Raw genomic sequence first — 18,723 nt, forward strand, 5'->3', positions numbered from 1 at the left:
GGACAATATAAGAAGCTCTGATTTTAATTCAATAATTTCAAACCGCTGTTGAGCAGATTTACTGAAACCTCAGAGTGGATGTTACTCTTCAGGAATGGATGTGAAGAAGCCCATTTTAAGCAAAATGTTAACCGTCTTCAATCTTCTCTCTGATAACACAATCGAACATGCGAGCAGAGTTTTACACCAAACCTTGAAATGTTAAATACATTTTAACAGTGTCATGTTTCTTACCTCTTCGAACCAAAGGAAAGGCAAAATTACAGGGTTGATTTTTCCGGTTTGTCTAAACAAGGGGGGAAAAAAGAACATTTTATTAAAAAACAGAACAGAAACGTGTATTATATGAAAATATGCTCGATTCACAGTTCACATAAGACCAGAAAGAATGGGGGCATTTAATAAGCACTTTGAAGCCTGCGCCTAGAGAGGTGCCCCAACTCCCAGAGCTGTGTCTAGAAATTATGCGTTCTTATAGTCGAACACCAGATGAAGATCTAGAACACGCTGCTCACGCGTCCCCCTTTTTCTTTCTAGCATCACTGTGCTATTTCAATTCTTTTCCTTTTACCAAATATTTTACAAATAGACACTGGTTTGCAGAGATAAAGCATAACATATATGGCACATTGCATAATCACTGCAAGGAGACGGCATGCGGGTGGGCGACACTACGGGAGGTTTCTAAACCAGATGCAGTCATTCTTCCACTGGCTCTGGCTCATACAAGGCTTACAGAGCTGGGTGCCCTCTTCCCATGGTACCATTTCAGACCTGGACTACTGCTGTGTACTACTACTATCTTCTAGCTTTCAAAACCATGCCAGTTTAAATCTTTGGTCATCCGGGCTTTTCAATAGTTCACATATATTTCTATGTTTCTTAATTTATAACTCACTTCAACCACTGTTGCAAAAGCACAAGTTCCTTTACATTATTTGCTTTACTTGGCTGTTTCCAAGTAGGGGTCCCTCGGTCTAGGCGCAGTTGTTGGACCCCACGGTCCACCCATTACAGGTCACGCAACCAATACCCCTATGCACTTTATTATACCTTCTGTATTTTTCTGGTTTGTGCCAACCTAGGTTTTCGCTCAACCGGTTCATTGATATTTGGCCAATATTTAGTTTCTCATTTCATATCTTTCTTTGCAGTCTTTTGACTCTGTCGCCACTTGTGGCTCACACATCTTATTTTGTGGTATTTCTCATTAGTAACACCTTGCTTTTGTTTCATACATAAGTGCTCATCACTTGGTTCTGTTCAATACAGTATTCAAATAGTCTCTCAATGTCTCTCAGTCACTTCATTATTCAATGTTACTTGCATCAACTTCACCAAGTACTTTCAATAGTTTGCAGCTTATTCGGTATTGCTTTGGCCTTCCATAATATTTATAACAATGCTCAGCTTGTTCAGCATTCATACATGCTTGTTTCCAGTCCAGTGCTCTGGGCCCTGGTATAAGTGTTCCCTTCTTTGCACTCATCAGTGCTATGCGGCACCTCCTTTGGGCACTCTGCTTTGCTTCTCGGCTTCGATTCGCTCTGCCTTCCTTTCGTGGGAGCCACAGCGAGCAGCGCTCACTGTCCTGAAATTCTGCAGCGCGCAGCTCTCCTCTTCCCCAGCGGAACCTACTGAGAGAAACTCTCGCTCTCTTGGAGACCCGTAGCGATCAGGAGCCTTCCGTACCCCACAGCTCCTGCTGTGGGCACCGAGAAGGGATGACAGCAGCATCTTCGACTCTCACTGCCAGTCTTGGCCCCGGCATCTGTCTCTCTCACTCCTGCTTGATGCGGCTTCTCTCTAGCATGTTCCTCTCCAGCTCGCTCCGCTTTTCCAAGCTGCATCCTTGTCTCCAGACAGTCTGCCCCTCCATGCTGGGCAGTCACCATTCTTATACACCTGGGACTTGTAAAATGACTGCAGGTACGAGTCCTTATCTTTAATTGCCTGACCCTGGTCAAACCTATTAACTGGACATGCCTCGCCATTACAACTGAACTCCTCCAAAGCCCTCGTCCTCGTCTCAGTACCAAAGTGGGGTTTAGGGAGGTTTGAATGAATGGAAGTGTGCCTAACTCCCGATTTCCTCCTCGTCCCAGTATAAAGGTGAAATGTCTGTGGGACATTTTGGGCGCAAGAAAGGGACGAATATTGATAGTAGCCTACAAAAGGCATGGGGAATAGAGGGTTCACTTTGACAAGGGAAAGGGAGATACCATGTCTCACCAAAAGATGTCCTCTCCTCAATTTCCCTCGACCCAGGTGATCCTCCCTTACATATCCACCCCCATGGTTGGGGTGCAAAAACTAGGGCCTTTCCCTGGCCACCCGATAGGAGGACCAAGGGGGAGAAGAAGTGAGGACACCCTCAGGTTCCTCACATTCTCCCTCCTCCCATCTACTGCTCCTCCCTCTGTATTTCCAACACACTGGCACTCCTTCCACCACCAACCTGCTGTTGCCCACTATATCGCTGCTCCCACTATTCCCACCTTCTGTTCATACACCCTCCTTTCACTCACACAAGTACTTTACAGTCAACCCCTACACTTCCTCTCTTAACCACACACATTACTCTTCTACACACACTCTATGCAGTACCACTTGCATTCACTAACAAATAGGTTAGCTGATCCAGAATTCACCTCCACACTCTGCTTCTCCTTCCTTCCTCTTGCTGGTCTCTTGGTCCGCCACCCTTCCGACCTCACATGAACAGCCCAGAGTGGCCTGCTTCCTGACTCTCCTTTTGTACGTCCCCCTTCCTGCTTGCATTTGCCACTCGCCCTAGCAAATCTGACCTGATCTTCGCCTGCCGGGTGGTGCCACAGATAGATAAGTTGTTAAAAAGCTGGGTAAGACCCACCCACATTATCCATATGAGCCAGTCGCAATCCTGCAATGGCGACCCATGGTTCACCATGTCCTAGTTCATTTCAGGGGCCTGTATATGCCATTGCACCAGGTAAGTCATTTTTTATCAACGTTCCTAGTGGTCTAGAGATCCATCTGTTGCTAAGCAGTCACTTGTCTTGTGAGGTTAACCGCAGTTTGCTATGTGGTTGAATTAGTCCTGCTGCTCCAGCCCTGCATGCTCGCTCTCCCTGGAGGCTGCTCCAGCTAGTAGGCTCTGCTCTCTCAGAATGCGAGCGGGCTGCTGTCATCCATCTCCTTCTCACAGCAGTTTTAGTCTGTCAAGTTGGCACAAGACCATAGAGGCTCTGGCAAGTATTGTGTTTAGGAAGCATAGGGCTAGTCAAGTTTGTACTGCACAACAACATACTGGCACAAAAGGGAGCGAGGGACAGAAACTGGCACACTCTCAAATGCCCCAATCCTCACAGAAAGGACTGCTTCTGGGTTTCTCCCGGGTAAACATCTTTATGGACGCGGTCCCTGGAATTTACAAAACTGACCCATTTGCAAAGGGCCAAATTTCAATGTCCAACTTTCTCATGATGACTGATAGTTCCACGGTGACGTCTCCGCTATCAAAAGTGGTGCATCTCTCTGCTGCTATGCTGCGAGTGTGGTGTCAAGGATGGGTATGTGCCGCTTTGGCTCATGTAAAGTTGCAGGAAATTACAACTCTGGAGAACTTCGTTTGTTAGAAATGTGCAATGTAAGGTTTCAAATTAGACAAATACCTACAGGTACCAGGGCTGATGCCAGAAGTAAAAGGGAACCTTATAAGAAACGTTCAAGGATTGGGGTAACCAAAAGGTGTGCTGTACATGCTCCCTCCCCCACCCCATGCCCCCCCACACGGCTCAGGCGCTAGCAGTAAAAGGGAACTTCATAAAATACTACCGTCAAGGATTAGGGTAACAAAAAGGTGTTCTATACAGGCCTTCCCCCAACCCCACTACTCAGGGACTAGAAGTGAAAGGGAACGTCATAAACTAGTGTCCAGGAGTGGGGTAACCGAAAAGTGTTCTCTACACGTGCCACGTGTCCAAAGAATAACCAAAACATAGTTGAAACCCAGCCTTTATAAGACCTTCAGCCTCCTGGCTAACTCTAGGCTATAAGCAAATTATTTCATGACAGCTGAAATGTCTGTTTCATAGGGTTAACAAATGGTCATCAAGGGCATTATTAAATAGGAACTCCCCCTGCAAGGTAGTAGATTTGATTCCTGAAAGCAATGTGCAGAAAAACCAGGCTCTGACTGGCCTATAGGGCAACGGCTGAACCAAAAACACAAAGTGCGAGTGTGGGCCAGTTTCTTTGATGAAAGTGGGTCACTTTGTTGGCCAATGTGGGCCAGTTGGAGGAGTTATTTCACTATGCGGCTAGTAGTTTTGACCATGGTTGCTGCCCAGCAAGGTCGCAGCTCGTTGAGGGATGGGTCAAAATGCAGATATTCTTGAGACTAGTGTGTTTCACCAGCCTCTTGGTAGGAGACGTCTTCAGGACCCCAAGGTTGATTGGAAGGAACGGTTAAAACAGGCCATCGTTACACAGCAGACTCCAGTCGCTGGAATTTATTACAGCCATCTTTGCTTCATCTTCCTCTTCGGGGTTGTTTCAGTGGTCTGCTCGTCAGCAGCTTCCAGGATTAGACTATATCAGGAACTACAGGATCATTTCTGCAAACTCTCCCTGCAGTTTAGAGAAAGGGGAGGCTGCATGGCCAATCAGGACTGCCAGCTACCCAGTAGTCCTTTCAGGCAAGCTGGAAGACAAAGGGGTGTAGAGTATCGGACGACTCCTTCGCTTCCTGCCTTCAAAGACACTCTGGAGCCTCGGCGGCGAAAACAAAGGACTCCCACCTAAAACAACACTTCAACCAAGATCTTTCCCGCCTAGGACGTCAGCAGAAGACTTATGAAACAACAAGCAAATGAGAAATGGCGAAAAAGAAGGAGCCCACCATTCTAGCCGAATGGTGACGCTCCAGTGCATTACCAGGACTGATTTAACATCCTGCGAGTGATGCGACTAAAAAGTTGTTACGGTATAACCATTGCCACAAGCCATCCAAGTTAACTTGCAATTGTAACAAAAATGTTACCAGGTAAGGGAGAAAAGGGATAGAGTGCATCTCCCCAGCACTCCACAAAATGGAAAGGGGATGGGAATCCCACTTTACTTCTTTGGAACAGTATTTCACTCACGAGATAAGAGAAATTACAAAGGTAAGACCAAAGGGGCAACCCAACCTAAGTCCATAGTTATAGGAAACTATACATCCATACACACACTATGGCGAGACAAAAAGGACACCCATAAAAAAAAAAAAGAGTAAACGACTATGGGCCTCATCACAAATCGCCCGTTATAATATAACATAAAGACTGAGGGAGGACTAATGTTTTGGGGAAGCAGGAACAGCAGCAAAGGAAGCAATCTTCTGTTTGTTTGTTTGTTTATTTATTTGTTATGCGCACCGGACCCTGAGGTAGCAGGGCGCAAGAGACAAGGAAGTTTACAGCTTGGTTACAGAAGTTACAAGTTACAGAACAAGCAAGTTACAGAGTAGACAGTTTTTTGGCTCTACAGGTGAGACAAGTACAAGTGCAGATAGAGCGCCACCAAACAGTCAAATCAATGGCGATCAAAATAGCAAGTCAGGAAGAGTACAAGTGGAGGTGCGAGAGGTAGAGTGCCATTTATGTTGCATTCTTGGTGAGCCATTTTATGGTGTTCTTTCTGAAGTTGTTGAACGTTTCGTCGGATCTAAGTGCAAGAGGTAGGGCGCTCCATAACTGAGCTGCCTTGACTGGGAAGCTGCATCCTCCAATAGTGGTAAGTTTAAATCTGGGCACTAGGAGGCAGTTAGGGCTGAATGTCCTTGTAGGTCTGGGGGGATTTTTCCTATTGAAGCGTTCTGAAAGGTAGCTGGGGGCTTTGTTGTTTAAACATTTGTGGATGATGGAGGCAGATTTAAGGTTAATTTTTTCTTGAGTAGAAAGCCATTTGTGTTTACGTCTTATTTCTGAGATATGTACTCTTCTAGGGATGCTTAAGGCCGCTCTAAGTGCGTTATTTTGGAGCACTTGAATTCTATTGATGATTTGTTTGGTTGTCCCTATGTAAAGGGCGTTACAATAATCTAATTTTGATAAGATGAGGGCTCTGGCTAGGATAAGACAACTGTCATCTGATAAGAAATGTTTCCCAGCTCATATTAATTTACATGTATAGGCCGTGGATGAGGCCAGTGAGTTCACCTGTTTGGTTAAGGATAGTGTTGCATCAAGGTAGAAACCTAAGGTTTTTACTTCTCTGGCGACCTTGATAGTGTTGCCATCGATGATGAAGGCTGAGTAGTTTTGGTTGAGTTTGGAGATGCGGGCTGCAGTGCCCAGGATGATAAGCTCTGTTTTGTCATCGTTCAAGCATAGGCCATGGTTGGCCATCCATGCTTGAACGATGCTATAGACTCTGTTCACCAGAGCCAGGTCTTCAACATAATCCCCAGTAAGTGGTAGGAGAATCTGGGTATCGTCTGCGTAGTTGGTATAGGTGATACCCAGATTATCGAGATCGTTGAAGAGTGGCTTGGTGAAGATGTTATAGAGTGTTGGCGAGACACAAGATCCCTGTGGCACTCCGCAGGTGATAGGAATCGGGTCTGCTGCTGCTGCGGGGGAGAACACCCTCATGGTCCTGTCACTAAGGAATGACTGTATCCAGACTATAGCCTCCCCTGAGAAGTGGGCCGCCGAGTCCAAGTGATTGCATAGGACTCTGTGGTCCACCAAATCAAAGGTGGCTGAGAGGTCCAGAAGGAGAAGGAGAGCTAGTTTTCCCTTGTCTCTGAGTGAGTCTATTTGGGCCTTTAGGTCAATAAGGGCTGTTTCTCTGCTGTGTTGCGGACGGAAACCAGATTGGCGTGTTCCAAGAAGTTGGTTTATCTCAAGGAAGTTCTGGATTTGGGTGTACGCTACCTTGTCTAAAATATTTAGTAAGAAAGGCACCGTGGTGATGGGTCTATAATTTGTGGGAATGTTGGGGTCCAAAGTTTGTTTTTTCAGGAGGGGGGAGTACCCAAGATTCTTTTAGGTTGCGAGTGATGGTGCCCGTAGTGAAGGAGGCATTAATAAGTTTTGTGATGAAGGGGGCTAGATCTCTAGCCGCGTCCTTTATCAGTTGTGTGGGGCATTGGTCACCTTTGCAATTAGACGGTTTAAGAGTCAGAATGGTCTTTTCTACCTCAATTACTGAGACCTTGGAGAAGCGGAATTGGGTAGATTCTTTGGGTTTGGGTGTGGGGGTTTTGTCCACAGGAGGTTGGGTTGGTAATGAGGCTTTCTTTAGGGCAATTTTAGTTTGGAGGTTGGCCACTTTGTTGGTTAGTGCCAGTTGTATGTCAGTACACCAGGTTTTATCTTTGATGGAGTCGTCCTGTGCTGCGATAGGAGTTTCCAGTTCTTTTAGGATGGAGAATAGCTCCTTCATACTGGAGTTGGCTTGGGTGATCCTATTATTATAGGTTTCTTGTTTGGTCAGGATGATATCTTTTTTGTATTGCGAGGAGATGTTTATTAGGTTGGTTTTATTTTCAGCGGTGGGATGTCGGTTCCATGCTGTTTCACATTTTCTCTTCTGCAGTCTTAAGTTTTTTAAATGGGGTGTAAACCAGGAGTTTAGGTGCTTTTTTGGTTTACTGTTTCTAAGTTTAAGCGGAGCAGCTCTGTCAAGGGCAGTGGACATAGCGTTATTGAATTCCTCCATTAGGATGCCTGGGTCGGTATGGTCGGGTCGAGAATTAAGTTTGCGTAGGATGTGAGGCAGAATATTATCCGCTGTGATATTTTTCTTATTTCTGGTTAAATTGGGTATGGCGGGAGTGGGTGTTAGAACTGTGGTTCTTTTAGTGTTGAGGGTAAAGGAGATAAGGTGATGGTCTGACCATATTTGGGGGGCAATGGCTGTTATAGAGGGGTTACAGTTATGACTGGCAATCCAGTCTAGAGTTCTCCCTTTGGTATGTGTGGGAATATTCACGATCTGCGTGAAGCCTAGTTCTGACAAGGTATTAGCTGTGGCAGTAGCCTGGAGGTCATTGATATCGTTGTACCCTAGGTTGAAGTCTCCTAACACTAAGATTTGAGAGGAATTTTTTAGCTTCTCAGAGATAACAGAGGTGATATCTTCATTGACGGTATTGGTGGAGCCTGGGGGTCTATAGAGGAGGTAAATATTAAGTGTTTGGGAATTGTCGGTGGGTAGTTTGATAGAAAGAGCTCACAGGATTTAAGGTAGGGTGTGGAGGTGATTCTCAGAGAGGTTGGATTTGGCGATAATTGCTATTCCTCCACCTCGTGCGTCTGGTCTGGCAGCTCTAAGGATGTTATACTTTTTTGGGACTGCTAGAGTGAGTGCAGGACCTGCTGCCTCATGGAGCCATGATTCAGTAATGGCAATGAAATCAAGGTCGTTTTCGCGTATGACATCTGCTATGTCAGTAGCATGAGCGACTAAAGATCTGGCATTGATCAATGCAGCTTTTAATTCTGGTTCTGGCTGCACTGTGAGAGGGAGGTTGGCTATATGTTTATTAATTTTATGGTGGAGTTTGCGCCTGAGATGGGCGGTGGTTTCCAATGGTGGGAGTAATTTGGGTCGGAGGTGTTCCAGGTTGATGTTGTATTTGATGATGGGTTCGAATATTTTGGGTAGTCGAGCCCGGAGTCTAAGGTTTCTCTGTGCTAGGTTACAAGGTTTGGAGGTAGGTTGTATGTGGGCTTCTGAGCCCTCTATGGGCAGAAATGTAGGCATGGTCATATAGACGATAGTAAGTATAGCTATCAGATTGGTGAGTAATGCTTGGTGGACTAGGTTAGGCAGGTAAGAGTACATAGTGTTACTTCTAGTTAAGCTAAGGGGACTAGACTTAAAAGCTGTGGTTGGATACTGGGCAGAGTAGGCCAAGTACGGTCATCAAATACTAGGCAGGATGAATGCAGTAATCAAACATTGGGTTAAAAGCAACAGTCAGGTGCTGGGCTAAATGCAGCAATCAAATAATGGGCTAAATGCAACAGACAAATACTGGGCTAAATGCAGCAATCAAATAATGGGCTAAATGCAGCAATCAAATAATGGGCTAAATGCAGCAATCAAGTAATGGGCTAAATGCAACAGACAAATACTGGGCTAAATGCAGCAATCAAATAATGGGCTAAATGCAACAGTCAAATACTGGGCTAAATGCAGCAATCAAATAATGGGCTAACTGCAGCAATCAAATAATGGGCTAAATGCAGCAATCAAATAATGGGCTTAATGCAGCAATCAAGTAATGGGCTAAATGCAACAGACAAATACTGGGCTAAATGCAGCAATCAAGTAATGGGCTAAATGCAACAGTCAAATACTGGGCTAAATGCAACAGTCAAATACTGGGCTAAATGCAACAGTCAAATACTGGGCTAAATGCAGCAGACAAATACTGGGCTAAATGCAACAGACGAATACTGGCCTGAATGCAGCAATCAAATACTGGGCTAAATGCAGCAATCAAATACTGGGCTAAATGCAGCAATCAAATACTGGGCTAAATGCAACAGTCAAATACTGGGCTAAATGCAACAGTCAAATAATGGGCTAAATGCAACAGTCAAATACTGGGCTAAATGCAGCAATCAAATAATGGGCTAAATGTAACAGACAAATACTGGGCTAAATGCAGCAATCAAGTAATGGGCTAAATGCAACAGTCAAATACTGGCCTGAATGCAGCAATCAAGTAATGGGCTAAATGCAACAGTCAAATACTGGCCTGAATGTAGCAATCAAATACTGGGCTAAATGCAACAGACAAATACTGGGCTAAATGCAGCAGTCAAATACTGGGCTAAATGCAACAGTCAAATACTGGCCTGAATGCAGCAATCAAATACTGGGCTAAATGCAACAGACAAATACTGGCCTGAATGCAGCAATCAAATACTGGGCTAAATGCGAGAGTCAAATACTGGGCTAAATGCGAGAGTCAAATACTGGGCTAAATGCGAGAGTCAAATACTAGGCTAAATGCAACAGACGAATACTGGCCTGAATGCAGCAATCAAATACTGGGTTAAATGCAACAGACAAATACTGGCCTGAATGCAGCAATCAAATACTGGGCTAAATGCAAGAGTCAAATACTGGGCTAAATGCGGCAATCAAATACTGGGCGAAATGAAGCAATCAGATACTGGCCTGAATGCAGTAGACAAATACTAGGTGAAGATGAGGCTAAATACAGTGGTCTGAGTATTTAGGAATGAATGGAAAAATGTGCTGATAGGGGTGACTTGGTGCTTTGGGCACGTGTGGTCAACCATGTGGTCAATCAGCGTAGGCATTTGGAAGGAGGCAGAAATGCTAAGGCTAGCAGCCAGAGAGAATGCAATACATGTGGAACAAGGCAACATACATGGTGCATAATACCGGGCGGAAGGACTAAGTTTTAAGTTTAGTAGATGGGTGCAGTAGGTCACCCAAAATTGAAGTTAGCAACATGTACATGCGTATAAATGTATGCGAAGTTGCTCATGCACAATTTGAAGCAGTAAGTGTTACAGTGCAGCTGTACTGCAGGCTAAGCTAGACAGTGGTGGCATTTGCCAACTATGGAGCGTGTTGATGACGCTTACCTATGTTAATGTCAGGTTTGCAGTTCAATGCTCAAACAGTGGGAGATTCGAGGGTCAATGGTCCCAGTCTAGCCTTAAGCCATTCTCTGGACAGGCTGAAGATAGGACCTGCTCCTTTGTGTGTGCTCCTTCGTGGGCTGGTCCGGCGTTCGACTTCCGGCGAGTGATTGGCTGGGAAGGCAGAGGTGTGAACCAATCGGTACCAGGCAGGCATCAGAGGGAGATTGGAGAGTCAGGCAGCAGCTTTGCAGAGCCCGGCAGCCATCTTGGGATGGGGCAGCCTCGTGTGAGGCAATGGAGGCACAAAAAGCTGTGCACAATGCAGGCACTTAGGGCAGTTTCTAGGCGCAAAAAGTATTTTACAAGGATTGCAGTCGCATGCCCAATATTCTGAGGCAGCGATTCGATTTTTAAAGATTATTGCCGGAACGAGCGCAGGTGTGGCATGGATGTCAGCAATCCTACATTGCGCTAGTGCTGATGTCCCAGCACGAATCCGGAGTGGGATCACTGCTCCCGCAGTGGAGGAGCTCCTGCTCCTTGGGAGGGGGTAGGCTGGTCGGAGGTTCAAACCCATGCCATCCAAAGTCCCGAAAGACAGTCGGTCCTTGGACAAGAAAGAGAAAGGAGCTACACGAGCCTGTGGGAGAAAGACTCTCTACTGAAGCGGGAAGAATCCAATGGTGGTGTGACCTCCAAGAGGAGGGCTGCGTGGTCCATTAACAACGCAGAGACTTCCAGGGAAACGGCTCTGCATAGTCGCAGTGATCAAAGAGAAGCAGCAGAAGAGCACGCTGGGGGAAGCATGCAGAAGCAACGGTAACCCAAGACCCTGGGAAGAACCAGTCATGCTCCCTAGTGAAGGTGAAGTCAACAGGAGTTGTTGGCCAGCCGGGTGGGGCCCAGGGAGGTACAAGAGTCAAGCATTCCTCAGGTGTGAACTACCTCATCACAGTAGTGATATCCAGAGAACCAAGAGTCACGTCTTCTTCGGGGGTCATCTCACTTGTCAGAATAGTGACACCCAGCGAACCAAGAAAGTCCCGGGAGGAATCTCCTTTCTTACCATAGTAATCTACAATACAGGCAAAGTACAGAGTGTAATGGGAGTGAACTCCCTCGTCACAGTGTTGACAACACAAGTAGTAAAAGCCAAGAGTGCCCCACGAGTGAACTCCCTCGTCACAGTGTTGACAACACAAGTAGTAAAAGCCAAGAGTGCCCCACGAGTGAACTCCCTCGTCACAGTGGCGAGCCTAATATGCATGGAAAACATCTATTAAATCAAGAACTGTCTGGGAGCAAGCTCTCCAACGATGAAGAGCTGACACAGGGCCCAGGGAGCCCTGACATTATAAGGAGCATAAGAAGAGTTGATAGAATTTCGTAAAGACCCCCTGGGAAGAAGAAAAGAAAGAATTTTAAAGACTTGTGTAAAAACAGAACAGCCTTCAAGAATCCTCCAGGTAGACCGGGGGATGGGAATCTTTCTCCTGGTCATACTGGTAAATCAAACCCTACTTGAAAAGACTGCTGCTAACCCAGCCCAAGACTGAGTGTGTACACCAGGAGGAGGGAGTCATTCTCCTGGTTCTTTGTCAAGAGCTCATTGAATTTTTCTTGTTTTTAGTGGCAGGGTTGGAGTAGTTGGTTTAGACCAAGGACAGTGTTTTGGTTTTTATTTTTATTTTATTGAGCATTTGTAAGGCGCTTTATACAGCAGGATTGTGTTTCAAAGCGCCACAAGGCTGATTGGGAAAGGAACAGGGGAAAAAATAACAATGGCAAAAGAGTAATATAGAGTTGTGGTCCTGCTAGGCTTTGCGGCATTCGGCCGTGCAAGTGCATTGAGGAGAAGTGCAGGGGAAGGTGATGGGGCAGGGCACAGAGGAGTGGACAAGTGCTGGAGCAGGGCCCGGGAGGGAAGTGCTGAGGGGAGCCAAGGAGGAGAACCTCAGGCTAAGCGCTGGTACAGGTGACTCTCAAGGTGGGATGTGGCGCCACCGAGCAGGGGCCTGCAGGGCAGTAGAGTGGGGCGAGGGGTGCTGGTATTGACTGGAAGGAAGGGCCTGGGATCCTGTGAGATTCTTGTGGATCTGGCCACCAGTCACAGCGCCAGTGGAGTGATTAGCAGGGAAGGGAAAGAGGTAGAGAAAAGCAGAGTTTTGAGCCGTTTTCGGAACTTAAGGAGGTCCAGCTCAAGTGTGAGAGGGGCAGGGAGGCAGTTCCAAAGGGAGGAACCAGCAGAGGAGAGAGACCTGCCACCCACTCTCTGCTTGGAGAAGCGTTTGACAGTCAGAGGGTTGAATTAGAGGAGCGTAGGGCTCTATCAGGGGAGTATTTAAGGGAGGGAAAGTTGGAGATAGCGTGGTCCCAGGCCCCAAAAGGCCTTGTGGATGATGCAGAGGGTCTTGAATTTGATCCTTGCAACCACTAGGAGCCAGGGGATGGATTTTAGGGCTGAAGAGATGCAGTCCCTGGGCTTGAGGCCAAGGATAAGTCTTGCAGCCCTGTTCTGGATTAGCTGGAGGGGGCAAAGGGAGGAAAGAAGGATATTGAGAAAGAGGTTGTTGCAGTACTCCAGCCTGGAGAGGACAAGAGTTCTGGAGACATTGACCTTCTGGGGGAAGGTGAGAAAAGGAAGAATACATTTGAGCAGGTGGAAATGGAAGTGGGACTTCTTGGTAAGGTCCATGATGTGAGGGGTGAAGGAGAGAGTGGAGTCGAAGATGACACCGAAGAGAGAAAGCACTGGCCAGCATAGGTTAAGCAAGGCATAGGGTGATGGTCAGTGATACTTCTAGACTGGGCCCCTCCCACCTCCCTCACCGCACCTCTGGGCAGGGCTGGATCTGGCCGAACTACCCGATAGGCCCTCCCGCCCTAGGTTGAGAGCCCCCTCCCCCTTCACTGGGTTCGGACCCTGACACTGTCAAAATGTGAAAGCACACAAAACGAAGCTGAACAATTTCAAACTCACAAGCAAACAGTAGACCGAGGAGGTGGGATAGCCGTGGCATGTAAGAAACACCTCTGGACATCCCAAACTATGAAGCAATCCCATAATCCCATCCCTCTTCTCCCTAAGCCGCCAACAAACCAAACTGTCCTTTCCGCTCAACAGACCACACTGCTACAATCCCCACCATTGCAGAGAATCTCTCAGAGAAAGTAGCTAACCCTGGGCTGAAACACCAGCACTAATCATACCTGGGGGATTCAAGATCTGGCTGGAGGAAGAAAATCTAACCTACCAAATCTATAACATTTTTCATGATCAATTTTCACCTAAAACAAATGGTCAAGGAAGCCACGCATTCTGCTGGCCATGCTCTGGATGCAATATTCTGTGAAGGTCTAGCGACTTGAGCCCCTCCCGTCAGGTTCTGTGACGCGATAACTTCATCGTACCTTTTTTATCAATGTACCAACTCAATGTACCAACTCGCAGGCTCCGAACTCACAAAGCGGAAGCCACCATCGCTTGAAGAAATTAGGAAACACTGTACCTTAAGCTCAGAACCTTAACGGAGGGCACTAGATCAAATCCACAAGAACAAGATCTCTTGATATTGGAGGAAAATTTTGAGATGCTCCAGAATTGGATTACATAAGCACTGGTAATCTTTACACCACTGAATTACATCACCCAAAAAACAGCCAGAAACTAGAACAAACCAGAAGAAAAGCTCACAAGCAGAAAGACAAAGAGGCACATCAGCGAGCACAAACATGGTCAACACTACAAGGCAGCCATATTTAAAGCAAAAAGCAAGCAGAGCAACCTACCCAGAGAAAGAAACACTTAAAATAAACAAGGACATGAGAAACCCTATGCCATGCAACAAATCACCCACATGCTTCCACAAACAGATACAGCACAACACTACTTCCGAAATAAAGTGAAAAGCCTCCAGCAAGCCGTACAGGAAGAACAGACTGAATTGGTGGGATCTTAACTAACGACAACCCAATCACGATCTGAAAACGCAACCAATTCAAGCCAATCACAGAAGTGGATATAAAAATATAAAATTTGTGAAAGAAAATAACGGAAGACAGTCCCGAGTGGACCCTTTCATCCCAGATATCTACAAAGATTATCCCCAGAGAAAAGGCTTTCCCTCTTTGCAAAATTGATACACTCTTTAGTAGAAACAGGAATTGCATTGATCATTCAAGACCTCATACGTGGGACCACCCCACAAAAAAATCCAGAAACCTAAACAATCCACCAACCAACCAACATGGATTCCAACAGCATCACAGATCACCCACAAGCAGGATTCAAACCATTGCGAGTAACCAAGTCAGCACTTACATCTCTCTTGGACAACCTCAAGATCAACTCTGACACGAGCATCATTTTGGCCCCCACAATCCTGGATGTCACCGCGACTTTTGACCATGTCAATCATGGATGCTTAGTCAGGAGACTGGAAGAGATACACAGTGGATGACGTTTTCCTCATGGATAGAACATAGAACAGAACTCATTGGCTTTCCCCTTTCAGTTCAAGCTCCCGGAAAGTAACCTCCGAGACTTAGAAGGACTGAGCCCACATGCCCCACTTTTCAACCAACGTTACTTCATTTAAGACGCTCATGAAAAAACAAACACTTGCCTGCTACTGCAAAACAGATGACAAATCACCTTCAAAAATGCCCAACACCACCCTCAGCAAATGCCTTGCAGATGAGCACACGGATTTCCACAGAAATCTACTGCGGACATAACCAAAATCATGATCTCCTCACTCAATGCAGCAACTGAAGCCCCATTACCTTGTCCTACAGTAATGGGTACTTGCCTGAAAAGCCTTCAAGGGGACTGATCATAGAAACACAAATCAATGAACTAACAACACGCTTCGATCACATTCGCTCAATCAGGTTGATAAGGCCAAACCTCCACCTTCCCACACAGAATCCTTGCAGTCATAGCACTGGTCTTACCAAGGATTGGCTACGTCAACAGCTTATAAACTCTGTATGCCAGGCAACCTTACAAGGAAACTTCAATGCACACAGAAGACTTGGCAAAAGGGAAAACCACTCCAGCGCCAAGAACTCTCCACTGGCTACTGGTTTTAAAAAACACATCCACTTCAGAAGCACTCTGCGTTGCCCACACAGCTCTTCAGGGCAGTGGAAACCAATTAGTCCAAGAAAACATGATTCAATATCAACCAAGAAGGATGCTAAGAGCCAGCGACGATGTACATTTAGCGACCATGAGCAACACCAGAATGAAACCCAGAGGAAAGGCTTCCTCAGACCCTGTGGACAAACTCTGCACCACTCTACCAAAGAAGGCCATCTTAGATTCAGGAAAACACAAAAGACCAGTCTTTTCAATGTCTGATCAACTAAGAAACTGCCCAGCCGTCTCTTGATTAATGTTCAAGAGAATGTCATACAATCTCCACCCACCCGCCTCACCACTTCAAGGGAAAGCCCTATCGCTCCCCGAAAACCAACACTATATAATTTGCACAACAATGGCACTTTTGTTCCCGGCTACCCACTGTATACCAGACCTCAGTCACACCACAACGTGTACCAATATAGCTCTGACCTAGGTGAGGACACGTGAGACTTGCCCAAGTACCACACCATAAACTCCACCAAGTAACGATTGGCACCTGGGGACTTAGGACATAATGGCAAGGAAACTACATTTACTCCTACATCTTATTGAAACCTTCACTAACCAATACAATTCTGTGTTCAAACTCTACACACACAAACCAACAAAGCTACGTGCACACAGTTTCATAATACCCATTTCACAGGGTGGCTAATGGAGATTGTACCTCTAAAACCAACTTGCATACCAAAACCCTCAGTAAATCCATCCTAGCAATGTGGGCACACAAGGTCTGCCGTGGTATGCCAGAATCAGGACTTGGACAATGAGACAGAGTACACACTTATTTGTGGCTAGTGTCCCACACCCCATCCCTACTAGCCTCTCCTAGTCCAATAACGAAAGCGAAAAAAGGGGCGCGTCACAATGTCCATAAACTAATAGCAGTTCTCAGTCCAGAATCCTATTCTTACCGATCTCTGTCCCTATTCCTGAACCTCCAACTTACAAGATAACAGAAGGGCTTAGTGAGGGCCTGGCTGCTGGCCTCCGACTCCCACTTCCATCCCTTCTCTGTGGCGGCTTTTGCCCACAAGTCCAGTTCATGTACCATTTTTCCTGTGTGCGGGGAACTCTCGCAAGAAATCCAGTCCAACTCTTGATTACCTCCTCTCTCTGGGAGCCTTTCAGTTTTTTCGTTTCTCCCCCCTAATTCTGGTGTTTGCTCCATTTTCCCCTCCTACTCAGGGTTTTTCTTACTCGATACCCCCTTCTGGGGATGGTTGCTGTCTTCCCCACACTCTGGGAAGCCTTCTGGCTCTCCACAATATATGAAGTGTGGTAGGTCAGACAGAGGAGGTGGACACGGAGGCCTAGGTCAACACTGCTTTATTAAGCAAAGAAAAGGACAACCTGTTCTAGTCCCTACGTCTAACATAAGTTCCCTATGCTATAAAATAACAAAAAGGTACTAGTCAGGATGTTTCACAAACTAAAGTCAGGATCCTTCTTTCTAACTCTTTCGTAGAGCAGGACTACGCTACAATTTAGTTAGGGTAGTAATGGTGGCTGGATTCTGACCTTCAGCGCAGAGTTCGGAGAGACTCTTGTGTCTCAATAAATCAAAGAATGTATTTAAAAGAAAAATGTCTCTCAAAGTTCATGTTCTGTTCAAAACTATGTCCTCGTCCATCAAAGTTCATCCTTTCTGCAGGGACATTCAGATATGCAGCAGGAGTCTCTGTACTCCCAAGTCCAAGTACGTTCATTCCTGGGCTCTCCTGGGTCTCTCACTCCCGATGACATCGGGTAGACACCTTCTTCCTCTGTCCGGTTCACAGTTTCTTTGTCTTTCAGTGGATCGATACTTTTCATAGCCCTGGGTGGGCTCTGGCCCTTTTGGATGTTCAGTTCTGTCACCCCCCCATCCTAGGTTATGCTCTTGGTTGGCCCCTCGTGAGATATGGTCATGCATGGGCCTTTTAGGCCGAGCTCCAAGTGGTCTCGCTCTGCTGGGAGCGTTGGCATCTATGTTCCAGGCTGCCACTACCTCTCCCCTTAGGTGGGGAGAGGTACTGGCTCAAAGTTCCACCTTCAACGAAGGAACAGCATTCCCAGAACGGTCTCCGAGTCCACCCACTATGGTGTCTTTACACTCTGTTCCTCCTCTGCATGGCTGCAAGACCAGAGTTCCTTGCTCTACAACAGATGCACTCTCACTTTTCTGATTTTGGCAGTCTTTAAGTTCCTCTCTGGAACGGCAGAAGAAACTGGATTGGTGATGGCTTCCACAAGAAGGGGACGACAAACACATCAGAAACGAAGCAATCCACATTAGAGGGTGCTGCGTGGCGGGCTCATCTCCCTACTCCCAAAGGGGGAGGCTCACTGTTGGGGAGAAGGGACACATTCAATGGATTCGTCACAGACGTTTCCTGGCTCTCCACACTCTGGGGCTCTTTTCTGCTTCACTTCCCACTCTGAGATATGCTCTTTCTCCCCTCACTCTTGGGCTTTTCCCAGTTTTACTCCTTGCACTGAGGCGTTTACTATTTCTCCCTCACTCAGGGGCTCTTCTGTTTAAGTCCACCCCTCTGGAATGTACTTTTCTTCTCCCCATTCTTGGTCTCCCTCCCCACTCTGTGATGTAGTCTGTTATTCCCTATTCTGGATTTATTTTCTTGGATTCCTTCCTCCATGTGGAGAACTCAGTTGTACGCCCCACTGAGAGATGCCATCTCTCTCTCAGCCCCCTCCCTGTCCCCTGGAGCCAAAGCATACCTGCTTACCTCTGGTGGTGCTCCGCGGAACGGTTTTGCATCGGAACGATTCAGCATTGAAGGTGTAGCCGAGTCAGGCTTTGTAGCTGGGTTCTTTGGCTTACCAAGGTATTTCCTCCTCAGGAACAATCCTTCCCCATTGGCGACCCATCAGCCGGGCTCCACATCGACTGGGAAAGGCTTTCCCTCCTTCTTGCAGATTCAAAGGCTAGTTGGAGTAAGTTGCACAATTATTCTGCTTTGGCCATGCGAG

General features: G+C 46.5%; 1 protein-coding gene across 2 annotated transcripts in view; it reads right to left on the reverse strand.

The window, feature by feature from the left end:
* SCARB1 (scavenger receptor class B member 1) overlaps positions 1–18,723 on the reverse strand; it is a 790,530-nt gene that overhangs the window by 122,285 nt on the left and 649,522 nt on the right. For both annotated transcript variants that reach the window (XM_069620116.1, XM_069620115.1), the window contains exon 10: positions 235–286. In XM_069620116.1, coding sequence (XP_069476217.1) covers positions 235–286 — 52 coding nt within the window. The remainder of the gene's footprint in view (positions 1–234; positions 287–18,723) is intronic.

This window comes from Ambystoma mexicanum, chromosome 10, assembly GCF_040938575.1.
Source record: "Ambystoma mexicanum isolate Mex_15411 chromosome 10, UKY_AmexF1_1, whole genome shotgun sequence".
In the NCBI taxonomy this organism is placed as follows: domain Eukaryota; kingdom Metazoa; phylum Chordata; class Amphibia; order Caudata; family Ambystomatidae; genus Ambystoma; species Ambystoma mexicanum.